At 41.5% G+C, this 25,339-nt stretch overlaps 1 protein-coding gene across 5 annotated transcripts in view; it reads left to right on the top strand.

Moving 5' to 3' along the window:
* LOC133472124 (chemokine-like protein TAFA-2) overlaps positions 1 to 13,133 on the top strand; it is a 34,513-nt gene extending 21,380 nt beyond the window's left edge. For 2 of the 5 annotated variants that reach the window (XM_061762518.1, XM_061762520.1), the window contains 3 exons: positions 480 to 574; positions 6,035 to 6,187; positions 8,378 to 8,955. In XM_061762518.1, the coding sequence (XP_061618502.1) occupies positions 480 to 574; positions 6,035 to 6,187; positions 8,378 to 8,634 (505 nt within the window). In that variant the 3' untranslated portion in view covers positions 8,635 to 8,955. Of the gene's footprint in view, positions 1 to 479; positions 575 to 6,031; positions 6,188 to 8,377; positions 8,956 to 9,053; positions 9,111 to 12,390 lie in introns of those variants that run through there. The other 3 variants (XM_061762517.1, XM_061762519.1, XM_061762521.1) reach the window with 2 other exon arrangements.
* The last annotated feature ends 12,206 nt before the right edge of the window (positions 13,134 to 25,339 follow it).

The following is a 25,339-nucleotide window of genomic DNA, read 5'->3' as shown; positions in this document are numbered from 1 at the left end:
CCGACTGTAATTTGTTCGCAATTGTCCAGCTCAGCCACTTTGGGCCGCGTAGCTCAGTGTGTGCCGGGCCTTAAGTTCAGTGAAGACTCAAAATTGCCCATAGGTGTGAATGTGAGTGTGAATACATCTATAGGTGTCCTGCATTAGACTCTCGACCAGTCCAGGGAGCTGGGATAGGCTGGAAATCACCCACAAACCCGATGAGGAAAAGCAACATAGAAAATGGATGGGTTGATATGCACACAAATATCAGAAATGCCTCTAATTACCATACATGATGTCATTCCTTTTGCCTTGACAGAGGTCTCCGCTCCCTAAGCTCTTATCTTTGTAAATGTAATGCAATCCAATGCAGCTTTGATAACAGAATTTATGACCTGATATTTTGAAAACATACTTCGAGCCGCTCATAATGATAAGTGCTGATCGTGAGCAACTTTGCTGTTTAAAGTCCATAACGCGGGGTTTTCATTTGCCAGGATGGATGAGCGACACGCGCAGGTTGGAAGCAAAGGGCTTTTACTCGTCATGGTGCTCGTCATCAGCCTCTGGGACAGGTGTGAGGGCTCGACAGGTGAGTACGCCTGTACTCCTATTCGACACATCTCATCTCATCTCATTGGTTTGATAGGAAAACTGTGTCGCATAATCAGCAGCCCATAAATTCGCCATGTATGGTGTTGTAACAAACAATAATAACCCTAACATTATCCTAATCTTAAGTATTGTTTTGTTTTTCAAATCCTGATGTAGCGGCTCTGAGTGTTCCCATTGTTAACCAATTAAAAACACATCACAGAGTCGCACTATTGAGCGGGGCGACTGTGCCCTTAATTATTATAGAAGACAAGGACGCTTTAGAGGATTTTTCAATCAGTCTCACATATATTGGGATTAGACACAGCAGCGCTGCAAAATGGGTACTCATCTAAAAGTAGTCCCCAACAAAATGTAGTCAAATAGGGATGCATTTTTGCTTCAAACGCCTGTGCACATGTGACATTGAAGCCGCGAATGAAGCGTTATTTTCATTGCCCGTGCTTGACGATGGACTTGCTTAACCAAAGTCATGACTTGACTCGACCTGGCTTGATGTTTTTGCCACGGTAACTGGGGTCTTGCTTGAAACTCGAGATTTATGACTTGCACATACTGTATGTGATTTCCTCCCACATATGAAGAAAGTCTTTATTTTGCATCCAAGACTAAAGACAAATTATGAACAGATTCCAAACACTGAACGTCATTCATGCTTATAGACAAGGTCTCATATAAAGTGCTCTTCTGGGAGCTTGTTGAGTTGCCATCCATCTGTCCTCTTTTGAAACCAACTGGATGTGAAGAAGTTTTGAGCACAGTGGTGCTTTACACAACACCAAAAAAATACCCCCTTCAGTAATTTGAGCTAACTGTATTGAGTCCGACTCCACTTAATCTTTTCCTCATTAAAAGTGTTGTGAAGCTTTGTAAATCCGGCGAGATCAATTATGGCAAGTTGGTAACACTACAAGTGGAGGCCAAGCCACAATTTGATCACTCGGCAGCCGCGCTGACAACACACGGCCGCGGGTAATTGGTGGAGTACGGGCGTCGCTCCTGGTGGACAGGATGTCCATTTGCAAGCATGATAGATATGCACCTCTCTTCCCTTCGTCGACCAATTAGGCGGGAGCGTGCCTCTTTGATGCGCTCGCCTTTGACTGGCAGGGACGCGCACTCAAGGCGCTCATCATTTCAGCAGGAAGTGGATGCGAATAATCTCACATCCTATTTCTCTCTGATAACCATCGCCGCCTGCTAATTTCCCCTGTGCGTTGTCTCTGTGGCTGTAAACCTGTTGTAATTCAGGACATGAAACCAGCCCAGTCCACATCCAAAATACGCCAAATTAATTTCTTCCTTGAGAAGAATGAAATGAAGATTTCCTCTTCTCTGAAAAATAGGTCAAATCAATTCAATGCAGTTCTAAGAGAAACTATGGGAAATCTATACAAATGATGTGACATTTACAACCAAAACAGGGGGACTGTGTTGTCGAGTTGTTTTACCACTGTAATATTATGACCTCCGCCGAGGAGGTTACGTCTATTTATTTGTGTGGATGGCTACTCGGGGTTGAAACGATTAGTCGACTTTTACTACTCCGCGTCGATGTTTAACGCTTGAAGTCAATGAATCGCTAATCGTGTTTTTGACATCTCGTCTTCCACTCGGACAAAAGGATTTCCGAGGGACTTTCGACTCACCAAGCTGCTGCCGCCGCTGGACTAAAACGCTCCGTGGAGCAGCCAAACGTTCGGCCAACACAGTCTTCGTAGCTCTGCCTTGAAACCGGTCCTTGGGGTACAAGAGACTGGGGACCACCGTACTGTACAGGAAAAAATAATGACATCTTCGATTAATCGACTTCAACTAAACTTTCATAACACTAGTCAACTACAAAAAAACCTGTCGTTTAACCCCTAATAGATGCAGATTTCGAGCTTTCAGCTCAGTTGTTCCCACCAAAGATTAGCGAGAGTCCACGCATTGACGCCTTCATAAAAAAATTTTAATCAGTCGTGGTCGAGTACTAGAAATACACAGATGCCCACAATAGACCCAAGTGGCAATATTCCAATAATAAAGTCAAACTATAAACTAAACTATATAATTTCATATCTGATTTGCACAAAATTTGCCGTGTATGCAGTATCAGATAAACTCGGGTAAAAAGTTGAATCCAGATCAAATTCAGATTGTGCATTTGAGTTTAAACTGGACAGTAAGACATGAATAGATGTTTTGATTTTAATTTAATATATATACACATTTCTTATCATGTAGGCTATTGTGTAGTTATTTATTCGCATGTGAGCAGAGTTCTGCTCTATAGGCTCTGTAGTTGTCTTCAAGAAAATCTGACAAATGTAACGTTTCACATTTCCTATGATTATTTAATATTGTCTTAACATTTGGTTATCAATTCTGTCACCTCTAAATGTATATCTGTAGCAACACTTACCAATATTTGTTCAAGACTAGTGTACATCTCCATGCGTTTGTGAATAATTCATCGCACGCTTTACAAAGATAATTTCTCTGCATGAGAGTTGTAAATGGCACAAAATAGTGTTTATGATTCCATTATCATTCCCATCAGCCCCTGTGAACAATACGTAGTTTGCATCATTTACGGTTTCCTCGGCCTCTCCCGGGACCAAATCGCACGTATGCCAGGTATTTTCAGAACCGCGTGGCATTTCAAATAAATAAATGGAAAAAAAAAAAAAATCATCACTTCTCAATGAAAGAAATCTTTGTTTAAAGGATTCACTGAGACAACATCTTCCTTGTGAAAAAAAGAAAAACCATACGTTCGCAGTGGGTATCAGGTGCACACTGAGGTACTTCTCGGGATGTGATCAAATGTTGAGCGAGTGCTCGTCAGAAAATTGAAGCTGGGTGAAAAAGGAGTCAACAGTGACTCACGCGGCGGCATTTGAATTCCACTCTGACACTCCTTAAAGCTGAGGAATAGTTCATTAAGACTTCGAAATTGAGAAGCCACCGAAAGAGAAAGAGGAGAAAGATTTGGAAAATGAAAGTCTCGTCCTCATGCTGAAATGAAGGCTTTACAATGTGTGCATTCGACAGAATTTAGCCTGTGGTGCTGTGCTCGAATGTAATAATGTGAGTTGCTTATGCATCATTACATCACATTATGTAAACATCAAAATGTATTCCAAAGCCATTCTGTCATGTTATTATGAGACTGTTTTAAAATGTTAGCAGGTATTGGTCCAGTATTCTCCAATGGACAACACAAGCCAGGCTTAAAAATCTCCTTGACGTCAAACTTGTTGCAGGTGGTCTTCCCGAAATTGCAAAATGCTTATTCACGCTCTGCCTCTGAGGCGTGAAAGACAAACCCAACCGGAGCAAGTCAAGCGGCTTAAGTGTTTGCTCGACAAGTGTTGCCAGAATCTCTCCAAAGGACGTGTTTCGCAGTGAGAGGCTGCCCAGTGTTCCCGATTGGATATGGGAGCTCTTCTCTGATGCCCACTCAGCTTTTCTCCGCCAACAGATGCAGAGGAAAGCGTCTCGGTCTGGTGTCAGAATGTATTTGCGAAGTGGACTTTGAAAGCCAGTGTGACAGGGGCTCCCTTGATCCCTCGATCCCTCTAAGTTTAAACCCGCTATAGGACAGATGCTTCCTGCTTAAGATGCAATATCTGTTTTATGTTACACTCCTCTCAGCAAGAAACGCAAATGAGGAAAAAAAAGAAAAAAAACAAGATGTATGTGCTTGCATGAGGCAGATGATAACTGCCTGTTCATGTGTGCATATGCATGTGGCCTCGCCGAATGAGAACGAGGCAGAGACTTCTTTAAAGCAGCTATTCATTAGATTGTATCTGAACTGACATTTTATCTCTCATTAGTCTCAAAGTGCTTGTCTGGTCTCTTGTCCAATAAATGGTAAAAAAAAAAAAAATGTCTATACTTTATATACATTTTGTAACATTTTTGTCTGGCGGTGTGCCGTGAGATTTTTCAAATGTAAAATATGTGCCATGGCTCAATAAATAGCTGGGGAAACACTGATATAATGTAACTGAATACTTTCAAGTTCCATTTAAGAGACCTCTGAAGCACAGACAATTAGGATTGCGTTGAAATTCTTCAGTTTATCGTGGCGGAACTATCTTCAGAAGGACGCCTCATGAAAATGTCACAAGCAGTTAATAGAGGAAGGAGCCGTTCAGGCGCTAAATAATTCAGACAATGGAGCGTGATCTGGAAATTGGCTCCAAGTTCTGCAGCGCTGCACTTTCGCCGTTCGCATATCGGACTGCCGCTTGGGCGGAATTGGTTCTGTTCTACAGTTGCTGGCGAGATTTAAAAAAAAAAAAAAAAAAAAAAAGAAAGAAAACTTATTTATTACAATTACTTGGGGAGCTGCTAAATTCATAGAGTGAGAGTAAGCGAAAGCAGCAGTATTTCTCTGCTCCCACGCTCCCTCCCATAGTCAACCTCAAAATCAATGGCCGAAAATTACAGAGTAAAAATGTTACTGTAGTTTAGTAGCTTTTTCAGGTATCTGTAGCTTTACTTGAGTACTTCTTTTTCTGACTTACTTTTACTTCTGTTTGAAAACAGCACTTTCCTACATCTTTGTCAAAATAAATGGTTACTTTTTTCAATGTCCGTAAATGACGACACATCATTCAAAAAAGACAAACTTACAAGTAAGGTGTCATTTTTCAGGTGTTGTCATTAATTTAGCATTTTTGACAGTCAGTTCTCAACATTGGCAAAGTCATGAGAACGTTGTCATAGCACCAAGTTAGCACGTTTATAAAAGAAGGTACATTTTTTTGTGTGCAGACTTTTTTTTCCCCGTGATGCCAAGTTATCACCTCTATGACAGTAAAAATATATATATTTTTGTACTTTTATACTAAAGTATATTTCAGAGTTTCCACTTTTACTTGAGGACAGAAGTCGAATCCGTACTTTTAGTTTCCCCAGAAGTATCTGTACTTCAACGAGTATGAGAACCTTCATCACATGTGCTCATAATCAATAGGAACATTTTTCCCATGACAAAGACCACACTGCTTATTCTCCTTATGAAAAACCAACACACCATCCCAAGCATTTTGAATGAGTTAATTCGAGATCAATTGATTGCATATTGTGGCTATAAAAGGCGCAGATTAACTGCGCGACTCTCCGCTAAAGGCGTGACGTTCTGTCAGACAAATGAAAGATGCGGAGGTATTACGGGGATTAGAGATGGTAGCAATTTTTATTTTGGATGACGCTTACAAGAAAATCAGGCCTTGTACAAGAGGAGAGTCCTTAAAAGAAAAGGGCTGTCTCGTATAGTGAGAGAGATGAAACAGGTGTTGGAAAGGCCTGAGAGAGATGCCCTTATGGGACTCAACCCGAGGGTAATAATTTACTACAGCGCGCCGGATTAAACAATGATTGTTCCTTTTTTGTTTCTCCCTCTTTTTTTTCCCTCTCCTTGTCATCTCTCCAGCAGCGCAGCATGTTCCCACAGGCACCTGCGAGGTGGTCGCCTTGCATCGCTGCTGCAACAAGAACAAAATCGAGGAGCGCTCGCAAACCGTCAAGTGTTCCTGTTTTCCGGGCCAAGTGGCCGGCACCACCAGAGCAGCCCCCTCCTGCGTAGACGGTATGATTTCGCACAATCTAGCCCATGCTTATGTTTTGTTGTTGAGATGAGATCCTGAACATTCTCCACAAATAATCACTTACAGTAAATGTAAAAGAAGAGTTTTTGTTTTTGAGAATGGAGTATTTGACTGATTAACCAATGGATTAATCAGAAAAAGTGATTGCGCATTAATAAACACAATAATGTGCATGTATTATTTTTGTCCACTTGGGGTCGCCACCCTCACATTCCACTGTAGCATCTGTGACTGAGTGCGCATGGCTTATCGCGCGTTTGTTTTCTTACCATTCGTTCAATAAAGCGGCCGTGTCTATTCTTGATCACGTTATTCCATTCGTAGTAATCGCAGACCGATTACTATTGGTCGCTATCGTCTACTGGCATTGGGGCCAGGTTTGGCAGATAGAACAGAATGAAAAAACACAACTTTATAATGCACAATTTAAAGGACTGGATCAACTATATCAGCTTGAATGGTTTCCTTTGATAACAACTGTGTCGCTTACCATGCTAATGTGTCCGACCTCAAGCTCAGCACAAATGGCGAGTGACTTCGCTTTGGTTGAGCTTTCTTTCTAAACTCTGGATCCAATTTTGTTTGACCTATTCCTTGACATTTTATTATTGACATTTTCTGCAAATTAGAGCTGTGAGACACCAGCCTGAGTTTAGCGCTCGGCGGGTGTTCTCAGCAAAAGTGACCAGCACTTAACCTTTTAATTATTCCTTTTTTCTCCAAGATGAAATTACCTTTAACTGCGCTGTGTGAGACAGCCTCGTACTGATAAATCTCATCGGAGGACTTGCATGGTTTCGAATAATGCTTCGAAAACAGTGACTTGGCTCTAATACACTGTGAAAATATGAAAGAAATCGTGACCTCGCTCGCATATTTAACATATTCAAACCGCGTTAACTGTGTTTCTAATTCCAAATAGACGAACGCACACAAACAAACATTTTCAACTCAATAATCTACCGCTCATTACACAACGCGCATCTTGTCAATGAATGAGTTCAAGGTCAAAGCCATCCGCAATGAAATCGAATGAATAAACGTCACACTTTCCAGATGTTTGCAGCCATCATATTCACATCATTAACCATTAACTGAAACACATGCAATGGGCTCTGTGTAGTTATCATTTGACAAGAAACCTCGGTGGCTTTTTTAATAGCCATCTGCCCACCATTGACCCTGTGTACACTTTCCACCACAATGCTGCTATATAAGCTTTGAAGTGTGTGTGATACAAATTGATTCCAGTATCATTTCGGTGCAATTTACTCTATTGAGGCTGCGGTGTTATGTGCAAATTATAGCAACCATCATCCCCTGCTAATGCTAAATGAAGGGGATGTGTCATATAGATAATGGCCTTTGTAATACGCCACGTTGACAATGGCCCAGCAGCTTTATTCTCTGCTCAAGAAGGGGCTGTTCACACTGTGGCTCCACATCTTAGTGGCTTGCGCCAGTGTACCTAATGCTGTGGCCTGTATTATTCTTATTCATGTATGACAAGGATCTCCACAGCAGAGCTGCAAGATTGCGTTTAATTTGTCGAGGAGACACTGATGGAAACGTGCTGTTCCACAGCACAAAAGTGCTTCTGTATAAATAATGGGTTATTTAAACCAATTTGTGCATGGTGTGTGGGTTTTAGGAGCGACACTCGTCCTTTTCAGAAAAATATATTGCATTCCTTCTTTAATGATGTGCTTTAATGATGGGAGCGTCATCACTGTCTCAGCATGGTTGAGTTTTGTTTTTCAGTCCCGAAACGTCTCTGTCAGGTGTTTGGAGGTAAGAAAGCAATAACACAGAATTTTTAAATAAATAACGCTTTCTCTCACATTCCAAACACATGCATGTTGGCTTTCATAGAAGAATCTTGATTTCCCATTGGTGTAAATGTGAGTGTGAATGTTTCTTTTCTTCATTTCAACTTCATGTGCCCTGCGATTGGCTGACGACCAGTCCAGGGTGGCTGCCGCCCCTCGCCCAAAGTCAGCTGGGAATAGGCTCAAGCTCAAACATAACCCTCACGAGGAGAAGCGCTATAGAAAACTGATGAACGGATCTGGGCTTTTTTAATCCTCCGACTATGAACTACTGAATTTCCACAAGAGGTGAGAAAACAAGCCTCAAGCCGTTAAAGTAAGTCAACTCTGTGTGTCTTCCAGCATCCATAGTGGAGCAGAAGTGGTGGTGTCAGATGCACCCGTGCCTTGATGGCGAGGAATGCAAAGTCCTGCCCGATCTGAAGGGCTGGAGCTGTGCTACAGGGAACAAGATCAAAACCACAAAGGTAAGATTTTGGGAGGCAAACTCCTCTGTTTTATTGGGAATTAACTTGTTGAATGTGACCCTCTGCGCTTGTTCAAAGTCAACAAGCTTCTCTCGCGTTTATCCGGGCCACGCTGGGTCTAAAACGAGCTAATGTTTGCAGTCGGGCCTCCGGGGGCTTCTAATCAATGGGCTGCCATGTCTCCTTAGCACTTTAAAGAGACTTTGATCACCCAAACTGGCCAATTACTCGCTCCAATTACCTGCTTTTAACGTTGTAACACGATGCTCGTATCCTTCAGTGTGTTATGATGACCCATACACTTCGCTTCTGCCTCTCTCCATGTACTTAATTATTTAAACTGTCCACACCACACCTGCCGGGATCTGGCAGCCTGGAGCCTGGGATTATTGATTCAGGGATTTGTCGGGACCTCAAAATTATATATATATATATACAATTTTATTTTCTTTGTCACAGCGAAGGCAGAAACAAGGTTTGGAATTAGATTGTGCTGATGACCAAGTCAGAACACATTTGTTTTGCTTTTTTCAACATGGATGATGGGGAAGATTTCCGCCGATAGAGAACAACTTTGGTAACATCACACACTTCACCAGGAACTCAAGGTGAGATATTTTGTTGTTACATGGGCTCATTGACATCCTTTTCACATTTATAGTGATGCATCACAGTCTTATTAAAAGAAGTGTTAACAGAGCAAGTGAGAAGTGTGAAAGACATCCTGCTATCTGCTTTACCAAGTGGAGTTGCCCGCCATCATTCATTTAAAATTATACGCAGGCTAAGGTTGAACTGATTAGTCGACTCGTTGATGACTTCACGACTCTGCATCGACCTTTAACACTCAAAGTCGACTATTTGCTCATCGCGCGTTTTTGCCGTCTTGTCTTCTACACGGTGCACTTTCGACTTGCCCGTCTGCAGCTTTTGCCGGACTATCACATTTTGTGGAACCGCCAAATGTACGACCAACAAGTCGACAAAGTCTCCCTGCATCTGCACACGTCTGAGAGTAGGAAAATAAGATGTTGGTGGATGAGAATAGGGGTTAGCCAATTCCGATCGCTACTATTCTTTAAAGATTCATACAGGCGTTAACTCTGGACTGGCGGCGAAGAAACAAAATGTCTTAGATCTCTGTCGACTCAGACGAGTCAGTTTGGCCACTCCACAAAATGTTACAGTCCGGCAACGCCAGCAGACGGGCAAGTCGAAAGTCCTCTCTATGGAACACAAGATGAGACCGGCCGGTTTGTTGAAGAGAAACATGTGCACGTCGCTCACTAAATACATAACTACTATTAGCGTAATGTTGAATTGTATTTTTAATTATTTGTTTTTAATTGTTTCCACGCCTGTCTGTACGTGTCACAAAAAATAATGACGTCATCGATTAATCGAATTCAATGTAACTTTCATCACATCATATACAGTATATATTCCATATTATACATGATATATATTATATTTTAAACGGTTACTAACTTTTTCGCCTAATAATCCTGCCTGCAGCTTTAAAACAGCCTTATTACCATAAACCCAGTTGGCGTTGTACACAACTCAACTCATATTGCTGTGCCAATGATGCAAACACATGCTACACACCTGGTGTGTTAAATCTTGCAGCCAGCCACCCTTCAGACCCAGAGTGGAAAATATTCCTTTACGTGTTAAATTAGCACTTGCCGAACACCAATTAAGCCAATGCAACACCTTGTGAATTGTTTTTCCTCTCTGTATTTTTAGTATTTCCTTTCAAACAATGAAACACACCGCTGTTATAATCATTTTCCACCTTCCTGAAGAGACCCAGCGCACATCCACTGTTGAACAGCAGCATCTCAGCTCTTTGTCTTCGTTAGCTGCAAATTAGCGGCGCAGTTGAAGATGTACTGTAAATGACTTAAAAACAACAGTTAATGCTCAGTGGCCAGCTCGATGCTGCAACTATCTCATTTTATAGCCTAGGTACACTCACTAAGAAACACAGAATCACGGTGTAGCCCACAAACCAAGACCAAGGCTGAACAATCCTAAACATACAGTCCAGGTATTGTTCCCATCTAGCCATGAATCTGGTTGGACACTGCCCCACTTGGGCCCTGATGCAAGTGGACTGTAATTCGAGACTATCTGAGCACAATGTTTCCATCAGGGGTTGGTAAAGTACTGTACGTTCTTTCATTCCGGGCCATTTACTTTATTATCAGTCATGTGATATGTCAAATTAATTTAGCCATTAATTTATTTATTCCTTCATCTCATTAAATAATTGGTATTTTTATAGAAAATAATAAAATAAAAAATATTTGTTAAACTATTTTACAGTATATTATTGTTTTTATTTTATGCAATAATTTTGTTAAATGATTCTAATTAAATTCATCATTAAAAAATCAGCATGGAATAATGTATTCAAACGAAAAAAAAATGCATGAATTTCTACTTTCCAAATGGAAATGCAAGTTATTCTGACGAGGTAGTCAAGAAAAAAATGTCCAAATGCAAAGTTCGGCCTCAACAACAAGTTCGACGATGGCTTCTTGGAGTCCGTCAATTCTTCGTGGCAGCTGACGGAAGCTTTGAATCGATGGATTTCGTCGTCACAAAAGGTTGTTACGCTCCCTCCTCTCTCCCGGAATGTTCTTTTTGAGCGAGAGCAAAGGAGCTGCCAGTCAGCAGACTCCGAAGGCATGACAGGCAATTTAATCCGCACAGCCTCCAGTCTGGAGCGCAAGCGTCTAACTGAGCAGCATCTTTATCTGAAATGCAGAAAACATTCCCACCTGGTGAACAGGGGTCATTGAGTTCACCCCTGCTGATGCTGCTTTTCCTCTTTGGACGGCTCTGAATTAAAACCCAAAACACAAAGGGCAAAGGAGAATTCCGATCAGGTAGCTGTTTGTTTCACCTTCTACTCAGACGATGCTGACTCTTCTCCATTTAGTGCACATCAAAAGTAAACTGTAAGAATATGAAATTGCCTCAAGAGTTAAATAATGTTTTGTTTTTTACTACTTTGCCAACATTTTGTCAGTAATGTGGGCTGAGGTCTCATGACTACTTCTTGGATGTTCTTTTCATAAAAGTTGAATCTTTTATCTGCGCATTGCTCCTCATGTTCTTTATGGCTACTCATACAGAGTTCCTCAGTCGTTTTTGGGTCCAGGGTTTTTGACTACCGTGTTTAACCGTAAATCATTCAAACAGAACCGGGACGGCTGCTGCTAAGAAGTGTCGAACCCTATTTCTATACACGCGTGAACAGACAGTTATCTTCTGCCTCATGCAACTGGCACCGCCCCCTCAACCAAACACATCTTGCTTCTTGTGATAATACAATGAAAAAGAGAGAAACAAGGTCTACTTTCTTATTCTCTCTTGAAAAAAAATATTATATGAGGTTATAGTTAATATAGAACACATTATATAAGTGCACCGGCACTTTTTTTTTTTTTTTCTAACACCAATTTTTTTTAAACAAAAAGCCATAATATTACAATAAACAAAATGAATTTTTGGGGCGAGGAAAAAAGTTGGATTGACTTTATTCTAATAAACTGTCATATTGTTTCAAGAAAAAAACAAATCTTTACAAGAATAAAGATGTATTGAGTCGGAAGGAAAAGTCATAATCTTACAAGAATTATGTCATATTTTTCTAAGATCAAGTCGATATTAACGCTAAAGTTAACGAGGAATGAAAGTCATATAGCCAAAATATATTCTCACAATATGTATTTTACTCTGGACAAGATGTCTCGATTCTCGAAAAAATAGAACTATGTTTTTTTTTTAAAACCAATATGCCTTTTGGTAGAAATTTGATTTTAACTTGCCAAAAGACAGCATTGTTCAATTTTAATGTCTTGTTTTTAATCACAGGTGAATCAAAGGAGAAGAGCCTGATGCAAAGAACTTTTCTGTAAATAGACTGCAGTGAATCCTTGGAAAACTATGAATCCCTCATGAACTACATTGGACATCCAATTAGAGGAGTAGATTTAAATAAGAGGACTCATTTGAAAGAAGCCTTACGGGATTTGCTCTCTTATACCGTACTGCTAGTAGTGGATTACAATGGTGAACTTTGCCTAAATGTTCAATTCTAGAGTCATACGTGCTTTACAGGTTTTGTTTGTTCGGCGGGACGACAGCAAGCATCGTCGCTGACAAACAAAGTAGCTTCAAAGGGTGAACGTGATGAAAAAGACGTACTGTAGCTGAGTAGCAGATATTCAGGGGGATTTTCAAAGACGTACACAACCACACTGACGCGCCTCTGCCTGAAATGTTTGATGTCATTATGCGACCTGTTTCCATACATTTAAAACTTAGCAGAGGGATGTGCATAAAAATGCACCGTCACTGCAGTGATCGCTGGATCTCCTGTCGTTAGAACCAGCCAGCAGCAGCTCGCAGGAAGTACTTTTGCAGTATGTGTCTTTGGAAAATCGATTTTCTGGCAGCTTCTGATATTTTTGTTTGCCCCTTAAATATCGAGACAAAAAAAAATTCACTAAATAAAAATTTCAATAAAATGGCTAAGAACAATTACATGACTGTTTTCAACCCAAATATGACATGACATGTTCCTTGTCTGAGTAAAGTGATGACATCAGTAATAAACTGTGGTTGTGTCATTGATGACTTGTGTTTTTCAGCATTGCCATTACATTTCTTAGAAGTGCATCAGTGGAATATATACTGGACTAGATACAAGTGTTATGGATGGTTACTGTTGATTGAAAAATCTTTTCAGTCCGTTATTTCAAAGTTCAGTTTTACCCCCAAAATGCAAATAACCCAAATAATTTAAAAACAGCCCTGCAGTAAACAGGTTAGTATGCAAATGTTTAGTCTCCATTAGTAGGCAAGACCGGTGAGAATATTGCCAGCATCTTTAACGCTAAAATGTTGAGGAATTGACTATAAAAATAATTTTATACAAAGATCTAATATGTGGTTAATTCCAAAATTATGATCTGTGGAATGGTTTTAATCCACTTTTTAGAGGAAACATTGAAGCAAGTTGATGCATTGATTCAAAATTAAGAAACAAGTTATGTGCAGTGTTGGTAAGATTACTTTGGAAACATAATTGGTTATAATTATTACTTACCCTGTTCAAAATGTAATAGTAGTGGAACTATTTCAATTACCTTCTCAAGTAATAAAACATTTGAATGTACATTTGATTACATTTTGATTACTTCATTTTGAACAAATGCATCAACTTGCTTGGATGTTTCCCCCCCCCCCCCCCTGAAATTATTATTTTGGAATGAACCACATATTTGTTCTTTACTCAAATAATAACGATAATGATAACAAAACATGATGAAATGGAAATAAGAAAAAAACAATTGTCGCAACGTATGTGTACAGCATACCATGTTGACCTAATGACAAACGTGCACAGTCTAGACAGTAGCGCTTCATATGACAACCCAGATAAGTGATGGCATTCATATTCCATAAAAAAAAAGTCCAGAATTATAGAGCCAAACCCTCAGGTAAACTTATCATAATTCCCCCCACGAGGTGTCGCTTCAAGGTCATTAACAAGTCAATTGACTCAAGCAGCGGAACGTGAATATGAAAAAAACCCAAAATAATTTTGACAAATCCTAGCTTTTGTGGTGATTGTTCAAATATAACTATAATTATAACCATGCACAACTGTAGTTTAAATACACATACATTCAATTTCAAAGGCATTTATTTTCACTTTACTGACACTTATTTCTGTTGCACTGAGCAACGTTTCCTGCTGTGTTTGCCAAACGCTGCGTAAATGTTCAATTTAAAAATAGTACACACACGTCCTCTTGTGAAACTGAAAGTCACATGCACAACTTTCACACTTTGACAGCTGCAGAAGAATCCTGGGGATGATGCGTTTGAGTTCAATCAGCTGGATGGCTGTCACGGCAAACACCCAAAGCTTTACCAGCTTGTCACCTCAGTGGGGACACCCGTAATATCAAATCTGGAGGTTTGCAGCTCTCCCCACCCCCCCCCCAAAAAAAAAATTGGGGTGACTTGATTTGAAATGCACACACTATCATCCCCGCTGTATCCGAGTTTCTCCAGAGGAAATTGTCTGCCTTCCATCAGCGGAGCGCCATCCTGCCAGTGTCACATTGACCTCCTGTGAGCCCAATATTTTCTTTAAAAATGAATCAATCCTTTGAAAAATGACTTTATTTTTGTGTTTGTCCCCAGAGGGCACATTGATCCTCCTGCAAAGCACTCTGAAATGACTCGCTGATGAAGCGGTGAAAAGGCTTCATTTGGAAAACAAATGGCTTTCTAGTTTGGTCGCAGCAGGCTGTTTTGCCTGGAGCCGCATCGCATGTTTCGGGGCTTTCTCCATTCCTCGTTTCAATCAAACGCTAAATTAACAGCGACCTCTGCCAGTTCAAAAAGCACACAAATTGGTGTTATTAGTAGTACTTGATGGTTTAGAACACTGCCATAATCCCTCATCCCTCATGGACAGATTGACTTTTACTGCTTTCACACATTCTTTCATGACAAAGATTGTTAGAAACTTTTTATTACTCTGGTTGAAATTTGGCTGCCTTATCTCCTACGCTACTCACAAAAAGTTAGGGATATTCAGCTTTGGGGTGAAATTTCAGGATGAACTACAAGCTTTACAAGTCAACTTAATTTGACCTTCGCAACACTTTTAAATTCGCATTCAATATTTAAGTAAAAATGGACGACAGGTGTCTGATCCACGAATCAACCAACACATTTCCTGTTTCAACGATAATTTGCGTTTAAAAAGTCCTCTCCAGCAGGATGTTGCCATTTTGCCGTCAAACAGCATGTTCTCCGAGTGGCCACTGAGCTCTGCAGGTCGCAGCAGAGATGCACAGAGACTGGTGGAGTCACAGAAAGCGGATGTGCTTGGAAATGTATTGATATATTACAGTGAATTTTGGGTGAATATTCCTAACTTGAAGTAGTGTACTGGATATTAGGCCGTATTATTGTCATTATTTAGAAGTGACACTGATGATATACATTTTGCATTGTTAGGGTTAGCGTGATGCTAAGCGGACACATTAAATTCTCCTTATTTTATGCTAAGTTAGATGGTAAACTATAACGTCTGTGGGCCTTTTGGATTTTAACTCGCAAGTACGCACGCATTTTCTTCATGCTAATTGATTGTACAGTATGTATGAAAGCGTTGGGACGCACCTCTGAATGAATTAATCACCGAGGTTGGATTTAGATCCTTTTGTTGTTTGTTAGACCATTCCATGCAAGCAGCTGAAGAAAGTGCTCCGAATTACAGGAATCATTTCATTAAAGATACCAAAATTAAGTAAAGGCAAGCAATTATCTCCTTTTTTTTTTTAATCCCCTGCGCAGTCATTAGAAAAAGAAAATCAAAAGAATTTCCTCTTTTACCATATGTTGCATGGTGCTATAATCTAATGAGGCTTTCGTAATTACAAAGCCTACCCAGGGACGGGAGCTCATCGATTCTCTGGGAAAAGAAATTTCATTACAGACGCGCCATAAAGCCACGATGCTTAGTAGTTTAATTTCAGGTAATTGTTATACACAACAATGGGAGTTTTTATTGATGGTGCCTGCAAATCATGCACTGCTGGTAGAAGCTTCCTCCAAACCATAATAATTACTTTTATTTCATTCGGTAAAGTGGGTATTGGAGTTCTACACCACTTCAAACGACAACAACAATAATGGATACGGAAATAAATTTAAATGGATCCAGCTCTCGGATAGGATCTTATTCGACTGTTCTATCCATCACTGTCATTGCCCCCACGGACGTTATGTTCGGTGATTGGGAATTGGATAAGCAACAGATACCCAAGAGTGCAGACTGACCAGAGCGGAGGTGATACACAGGATCTAGGCCTTCTCGCCCAATAAAAGTGAAATGTCTCTAATTAGCACCAAGACGGATTATTTGACACTTTCCCCATGCGCTCTGCCTGTGAACCATTCCTCCCCATGCAGGCTTGAATTACACGTGCATAAGACAAATAGAGGACAGATTCATACTGCTCAGACATATGACACGGGAGACCCTTTATGCCTATGCCATTCCTTAGCAACTCCTTATCTTCCTTTAACTAAACATCACAAACCCCACTGGGGCTGCTATATAAATAAATGCTTCTAATTACGGTGTAACGCGAGTGCCATTGTTGAACTGCTGACACAAAAACGACACCCAATTAAATAGCGAGAGGTAATAAAGCGCCAATTAAAGGTGCCCTGTGGTGGGTTACAGTAAACAAACTAAATCGAGCTAACACTGACTGCTCAATTAATTGTATTCATTGTTTGCTGTTGAAGTTTTAATAATCCTGTTTGCATCCATTTATTAATTTAATCGTGTCTTGCGCAAGGGCGTGCTCGGTCACTCCTACGACAACTTGTCCCAATTTCCATATTTTAAGTCTTCTTTTGGGTCCCTAAGCTAAATCTCGACAGACTGACTTACTGCTGCCCTCGACTTTATGTTTAAAAAAAAAAAAAATGCCAGGGCTGCATATCACATCAAAAATGTGCATAGGCACAGTAATAATAAAGGTCGAACTGAATATAAAAAACATTGCCTGCTTCACTGTGTACCATCATATTTTAGTGGTGAGATTAAACGTTGCTTTCTATGGTGGTGTTGTTGTTTTTTTTCCTTTCAATTATTTATCAACTGTTCTGTACGTTTAGCAAAAAAGACAAAAAGAAAAGTAAAAATATTGGAAAACAATGTACCGTGTTCGTGGCTACTCGAGGGAGAAACAACGTAGTCGACAAACCTTGATGCAAATCGTGTGAAACTGGTTTGTCGGGAAGGACTGAAGCAAGCTTTCCATATAATGTCACTTTCTGGCAGAAAACTGAAAATGTCCAAATTTGGTCCATTTCATATTTTTGCACAAACTAATACTATTAGTCAGTGTCCATGAAGCATTGGGCCACGACACCCACAGGAAATGAAAATAGCGAGAGTTGGTCGCCTTTGCAACTGTAACAGCTTCCACTCTTTTTTCCTCTATTGTCCATGTTTTCCAAACTGGGTTGGCCCAACATTTCAAGCACTGGAACTAAATTGCCTAATTGAAATATCTCAGCACACACTCTTGGAGGGAGTCACGTGAAACCCCAGGCTGACAATAAGATGGCCATCATCTCGCGCCAGTACTCGCTGCTACCGCCTATGGACGCTGGCGAGCTCGTGATTATGACGTGCCCAATTCGTTGGCACGTTGCGTACAAAGAAGCAGAGGATCTGTCTATCGAACTATAACGGCAGCTATTGTGAGTAAAGGCATATTTAGAGGCTAAAAAGACAATTTATCCCACATGAATTCTTTCAGTCGAGTGAGCCGCTTTGCATTATGTTGCACGAGGTTTCGCAACCCGCAGCAAAGCGTCACCAGCACAATGAACACACAGGCATCTGGCGCCTGCATTATGTCTGCAGAAATCATTTCTCCCCTCGCAGCCCTCTCGTCATTGTCCGCCCCGCCGACACACATTTCTCATCCTATTGTCATGTAAAAAGTTGAGCGAGAGCGGCTAAAAGCGAGAGCAAATTAGATGCCGCCGAGCATTACATCAAGCGCGACAACGCAGGGAGAGCCATCAGTGTCGTCCAAAACTACCTGAGAGCTGCATACAAGGCCTGCCAGGCGCCAGATTAAGCACAGGCTGTGTCATTTGCTTTGCTATTGTGCCTAGCTGGCTCCAATTTTATTATCAGGCCAAACCGGGCTGGATCGACTGAGATAAAAGACGACCCCGCACAATAACCAAATACCAAACAGGCTTTTCCCGTGAAAGCCCGTCATTTTAATAACTGGCACATTTGGTGAAGGCACATCACAAATGAACAAATGTGTCTTTCATCAGTTTTGTCAGGTTTTTTTGTTTCCTGACAGCGTCTTTATCGGACTGATCCAAACACGGCGCCGGATTGCTCCTACGAGGTGACTTGCTTTTGTGTTTGTCTTCTCAACCGAGTCGTTTCAGTTGGACAAACGAAGCACAGTCAACCCTCAAAACTTCTGCACAATACGTTCCAATAATGGAAATGAAACGATTTTGTTCCAGGGGTCAAATGTTTTAAAACTGTTCAGGTGAGATTTGTAGTTATTTTGACGTAGCAAATTGGCATGTAAGTGCAAAAAGAACACACAAGTAAGTGTTACTCATAAAACAACAAAAAGCATTATTATTCAATTTTTGGACCATAGTTTACTCTGACCTTTAGTTTGAATTCGATGCTGTACAACAGCTGGACCAGTGAAGTCCAACTTATTTCGCTCCTTTAATTACCCGGAGGTTTAGGGGGCACGAGTGAATTAGTCAGCTACAGGTGAGGGTGCTTGAAAATGCCACGTATTTAGCACAAAGAGGAAGCTGACTTTAAAAGCTATATATGAAGAAGAAAAGCTATCCCCGGTATAACCCCAAGTTTGCAGCAATAGACCCCGTTTCATCTATGCTGCGCTTTTAACAAGATAAACCCTCTACTGACAGTGACCCGAGATGAAAGTTGGAGACACAAAGCCGAGGAGAGTTCAGGGAAAGTTCTTGAGCGCCCCACCTACCCGCCCGCTCACCCATTACTAAACCCCCCTCGCAAACACACAGCTGATGCGTGGAAAAGTTCTCTAGCCTCTATTACAACTTTGTGGTTGATCCCACGTGGAGGCCTCGCTTGTGTGCTAAAAGATGCCAGGATAGACAGCTCTAATCTCACAAGATTCTCTTAATCTCGCTCCGAGTTGGCCTCTTCTTTTGTTCCTTAGGCCGCGGAATCTTCTACATCTCTATTTGGACGAAAGCCGGCCGCTTACTGAGTGGGTGCGTGTCAACTTGAGGTTGTGGAACACAGAATTGATCACGGCCTCTCTCATACTGGAATAATACGAGTCAAAGGAACCAAAGAAATGAACGTGTCATTATATCAGAACAAATTGCAAACCAGCAGTGGTCTAATCAAGGAATATTTTACTAGTGTGAAGCAATTAGCAGCCTGCGGCGTCAAAATGGCAACAGAAGCGGCAATTTGGGAACTAATAGGCCAAAAACATCTGGCCAAATTTGTTTCTGCCTGCATTTGCACTTTTGGCATATTATTGTTCTAGCAATGTGATTCTATAGTGGTTTATTTCATAGGTTAAAGCTGGTAATCGTCACAAGAAAATGGAAATGAGCTCAAAATATGTTGTGCGGAATATTATTTGTCAATACGGTGCATTTCCTGAAGTAAAGGCAAAAATGGACTTTTATGTATGTATACTAAATGGGCTGGCTAACATTTGACACTACAGACAAAAACACAATATGATTTTTATTTTATTTTCTAACCATAACGTGAATGCTTATATGAAGCATGCGCAAAGAATGAACTAATGTCATAACATAGCGTATAATAAGAATTTCCGTACAACACTACTATGTCGACTGATAAGGGGGAGGATCCAAGACATCCAGAGGTCATTTGTGGTGGAGCTCCTTGTCCGTAATGAAACTATGAACCTTTAGGATGGAATAGTTCTAAAATGGTACTTTCCGGGCCTTTCCACGTGACTGAATGACTTGCTTGCTTCCAGGCTGAGCTTCGTGATGCCCTTGGTCAACACAAAATATGCAGAGGAAGCATTGCTCTGACTTCCGCCGGCTTGCACAGTCAGTCGGATCTCTGGACCGGAAGAGTTGGCGCAGGGGCGCTTTGTGCGTGCGCCGGTGCCAGGCAACAGGAAGATTCCGAACCGCTCGCAGATGGCGTTCCGAGCCGCCGGCGCTCTGGAGTCAGCGAGGATCGCTCAGGTCCAATACCGTCTTTATTGTGAGCGCAGGCAGAAGAAGACATCATTACTGGGAATACCATGTGTGTTTTGGGGGGTTTGTTTAATCAGGTCAGAGCGCCTTGGCTTCAAATCTCCGATGCTGGATGGGGTTGAGATCAGCGTCCTCTGGTTCTCAAGTACAATTATTCCATAATATGGCTTTAAGGATGGCAAAAGAGAGAAAAGTACATTTCTGTAAAATACTGGAACTACAGTACTTTCTCTGACTTCCTTGTCTCTTCATCGTGCATGCTGCCACTGCTCGGGACAGGGAGTCAAGAGGGTTCAATAGGGATGATGGCACCTCACGGAAACCAATTATTCACAGGCTCCCGAGCCTTCATTTCTATGCTGCAGCTTTGAACGCTTTTGATACTCCATGATGAATTACCATGACCAAAATGAGAACGGAAGAAAGGGTGGGAGTGCAATAAGACAGCGAGAGACTAAGAGAGAAAATTCCAGGAGGAATTCTTTGCCTCCACTCCCTCGGGGGTGATCCGTGTGTTGGTGGCGCACTGGCGAACGTATCGCCTTCTCTTCTTCCGCCCACACGAGGCCCCCAAAACGAATAAGGAGTTCCTTAATGCAGCCAGAGCGTGCGTGCTCGTGTGTTACACACCTCCTCTTAATTTAACAGTGGCAGCCAGTGAAAACATTGTTTGACAGAGGCTGAGGAAATTAGCTTTGTGTGTGCAAAGCGGGTGGGGCGGGGGCATGCAAATATCACAGGAGGTGACGATTGTTAACGTAGAAAGACTTAAACAAGCGCTTGCTTGCTGTTTACATCCAATTGGGTGGTTCAGTTGCTTGGATTGCATTCCAAGTGAATACTGGGCATAATCTGACATGACATACTGTATGTCATATAGTGCCAGTATATACAGAGGACACCAGAAGTGTACACACCCATGTTCAAATGGCAGGTTTTTGTGATATAATAAAATGAGACCTTACCCGGGAGGCACCTGTTTATTTGTGTATCCCTTAAACATAAAAGAGCATCAAATGGCTTCACAGGCCGACAGTTCAAAAAGATCGACGACATCCCCTTTGTCGAACGGGGGGGTGTAGACTTTTTATATCCACTCTATATGGTCACTTGGAACAGCAAAAGCATTTTCCAAATAATGCAGAGACTGCAAGTATCCATTATAATACTTTATCAAAATAATAAACGTAAACTAAACCAAACTAAAATAGGGCTATATGCATCTGTATTTGATTTGTTTTGCAACAGACAGCAGAAATTTTAACAAACTGTGAAAATCTTAACAAACTGTGTGCTTGGCAAGGAAATACAGTGCACTGGCGAAGATTGTTGTTCGTTTTCAGCGAGACGGCCTCAAATCCCAACAAAAGCTGTCTCAAGGCCAAGACTCGATACATATCCACACACTTTTTACAGCACCAAATTGAAGTTAAAACATCCCTCTAACAAGAAAAAAGAAACATGAGACACAGCTGGGTCGGACACAAGGGCATGCAGAAGTCTGACTGGCTGGGGCAAAGACACGATGGGGTTACGAGACCAGGCGAAACCAAAAACGTGTCATAATTGCACAAACAAATCCAATGGGAATATAATGCAAATATTCCTGATTTTGTTAGTTTGCTGTTATTTTGCCGCTCCTTAATAATGACGACAACTTTGTAACATGCACACAGCAGCCAACAGACACTGTCTAATGACCCACAAATGGACGAAAACAATAATCCCTCCATGGTATGCACTGTTTGAAAAAAACAGAAAGTGTTTTAATTCTGAGCTTCCCCAATTAGAGTCAAGGCTCCATGTTGCACTTACAGGGGTGCAGCAAACGCGTTGAAAATCCAAGAAGACGAAAATTGCGTGGCGTACTGTCCAATTAGTGGGCCTGAAACTGTTGCTCACAACACACACAAAGTCGTACAATGAACCTCATGAACCTCATTTGTGGAAGGCTGCAAGAAGTCGGCAAAGTTTGTGTAACTCAGGCTTTATGATGAATGCTCAGACAACAGCGCCCACCGGGTAGGGTATCACCAGTATTGTTATTTCGCTAATTACAGCTTGTATTTGTATTTTTACTACATTAAAGAACGTGATTTGCGACTTGCTCCTGTAAGCTTTTTTGGCAGATTGTTACCGCCGTCGTTGCAAAGGTGATTTATGCTCCCAGTGCAACTCGGAACGGAAGTCCTCGATTACGTCGCAATTTGCAGGCCACTGTAATTCATCAGTAGACAACCATCACCACCTTGTTTCCACGCTAATTGCATGAATAATGCCTTCTGTGGGGGGGAAAAAAAAGCAAAGACAAAGAAATGCCTCGAAGGGAAGGGGACTAATAGTGGCGCTCAAATGTGATAATGAATCGCAGGGAAGATGCGACAATGAAAGGGCGTTAATTGCAATGATATTCACAATGTCAAGCAGTGTGGTCGGGTATTATTCATTTCAAATTAGTTGGCATTAGTTTGTACTTGGACAAGGAGACAAAATGAGCAAAAATGTGGCGCAATGACCACAAACTGTTGAGCTCGTGTAAATGTTTCACCATCGCCACTGACTAACTTGAGCATCATCTCCGCTTTGTTTCACATAAATAAATATTTCACTTTGATAGCGATTTTCCTCAGGAAATCAATGGAGATCTTTACCTCAGTCTGCGGAGACATTTCGCGAAAGGTGCAGCGCTCCCTCATTGATTATAACTTTGAAATGTCCCAAACCTTCTTTCAAATATTTAATAAATGTTATGACTTTGATTCCACTTTTTCTTTGTCCTATCATTGAATTTGATCTCAAAGTAATCATTTAAATGTGGACATTGGATACAAAAATTCATTGAGCGGGTGAAACCTCTTTACCATTTTCCTCAAGCGCCATCAACTTGTACACTGTATGGGCTTTTCAATTCTACAACCAAGGTCACAGACTAAGATGGTAGATATTACTCACACGGATGGTCAAACTTGCATCTCAGGGCAAATGAAGACAGGCCGAAAACCAAACAAAAACAAAATGGTGAGATAGATAACAAAAGCTGACTGATGGGAAAATGTAATTTCTACAGCGAAAACAATGTAATGTCTTTGCTTGCGTTGTGCCGCGCCCGCGCATCCCCCCCCCGAGAGTTGCAGTCTACCCTCACCTGATTGTTTTTCACCTTGTTTACGGCTGCACTCCTTCATGGCCCGGCCTGCATGGACCTGTCTCGTTACGTCCATCTCAACGAGTCACTCAGCTGAAATCTGGAAGAAGGATGCGGGGAAGGGGCCAGGTTATCCAAGGACGAGTAAGGTAAGACGATTAGAAATAAATGAATATACAATATACCGTGGGTACGCGGTGTAAATCTGTCCTGACAGACAAGAGAGAGACAAGAAATAGTGTGGAAATCACAGGTGACATGTGAAATTCATCTGAAGCAGGACGGGCAGGGGAAGGGCAAAGTAACAACTGACAAAGTGCACCTCTGCTTTAAATCATGACTGATGTCTCGCAAGAGAGCAAACCGTTTTTTCCGGCGCACACCCATAAGTACAACTTCATTTGTCTCGCTCCGCAGCCGACATATGGAAGCTTGAGTTGAGTTCAAAGAGCTAGGCACCGGCAGTCCGGGGATGTGACCGCACAAAGGTTCAAACTGAGGACCGAGAAGTGTTCTTTATTCGCAGGAGGGCCCGTTGCCCTCGATAGCGGTGCCCCCCACCCCCGAAGTTCGCTGAGGGGAAGTACACACCATGTCTTGCAAACTCCTGCAAAATGCAGAACTAATCCAGTGAACAGGAAAAAGCACAACAAAGGCCCCCAGAGCCTGACCGCCATAGTAGACAAACAGACAAGTCTTTCTTCCTCAAGGCCACCCAAAAATGAGCCGATTTCATATACGAGTCTACTTTTTACTCCAGGGTTAGGGTGAAATCTTCATCTGGAATATTTCACTTTATACCCGAGGCTAAGGTTTCGGTATATTCCAGGTTTTTGTACTGTAGGAATGTTTTTTTTTTTTTTTTTTAGTATGGAATAGTGCACTCTTTATTCTGGTTGGGTTGTGGTGCTATACATTTCACACTAATCCACACCCGAGGGCAGAGGTCGGTAGAGTAGCCAAACATTGTACGCAAGTAAGAGCACTGTTACTTTAGAACAATATGACTGCAATAAAAGAAAAAAAAAGTAGTCCTCTAAATCATGAATTACTTGAGTCAGAGTAAGCACTCAGTGGAAAAAAAAAAAACACTCATCTACTGAATAACTGGTTTACAGCATGAACGTCAAACAGACAAAAATATAAATGTACAGCTTCAGTTACTTCCCAAAAATATCACTTTAACTAAAAAAAAAAAAAAATTGTATAAAATGACACAAGAAAAGGTCTTGAAATAACTTTTTTTCACACCAGCACATACTGTATGGAGGCTTCGTCTCAACAGTGTGACACCGCAAAATGAGAATCAGTGTCGTGTTGCCCTTTATCAACGAGCGAGTGTTTATCAACACGTAACACGCGGAGGACATTGAACATTACACAGAGCCGACGTGGGTTATCTCCCTAAAAGTAATACGGCTGCCACGGCTTGATCGTGCCATTAGATGCGACTCAATTCGTCCTGGGCGCCGCGTGACTCCATGCGTCAGGTTGACATTGTTTTTCGACGGCGCCGTGCATCACCTGCTGTCTCCGGGCCCACGGATCATCGATCCGTCCTTTGGGTTCCTCGGAGGAATGTCGCTCAGCGCCGACACGCCTGCGATTAGCTCGTCACTCGCCGCATTTCTGGAGCAGAACTAATCAGGCTGCAGAGGAGACTTGCCACGCATGAATCGTCTTATCAATGTATGCAGGAGACCAAACTGTTGGGATTTTCCATCCAGAATGTCTCCGCCGTGATGATATGGAGATATGTGGCACCTTTGGAGATCATCTGTTTTGCAATCGATTGAGGAGAACGAGTAATTCTATGATGATTATTCAGCAATTAACTTG

This window comes from Phyllopteryx taeniolatus, chromosome 22, assembly GCF_024500385.1.
Source record: "Phyllopteryx taeniolatus isolate TA_2022b chromosome 22, UOR_Ptae_1.2, whole genome shotgun sequence".
Taxonomy (NCBI): domain Eukaryota; kingdom Metazoa; phylum Chordata; class Actinopteri; order Syngnathiformes; family Syngnathidae; genus Phyllopteryx; species Phyllopteryx taeniolatus.
Note: the sequence above shows the minus strand (reverse complement) of the source record. Positions and strands in the feature narration are given on the sequence as shown.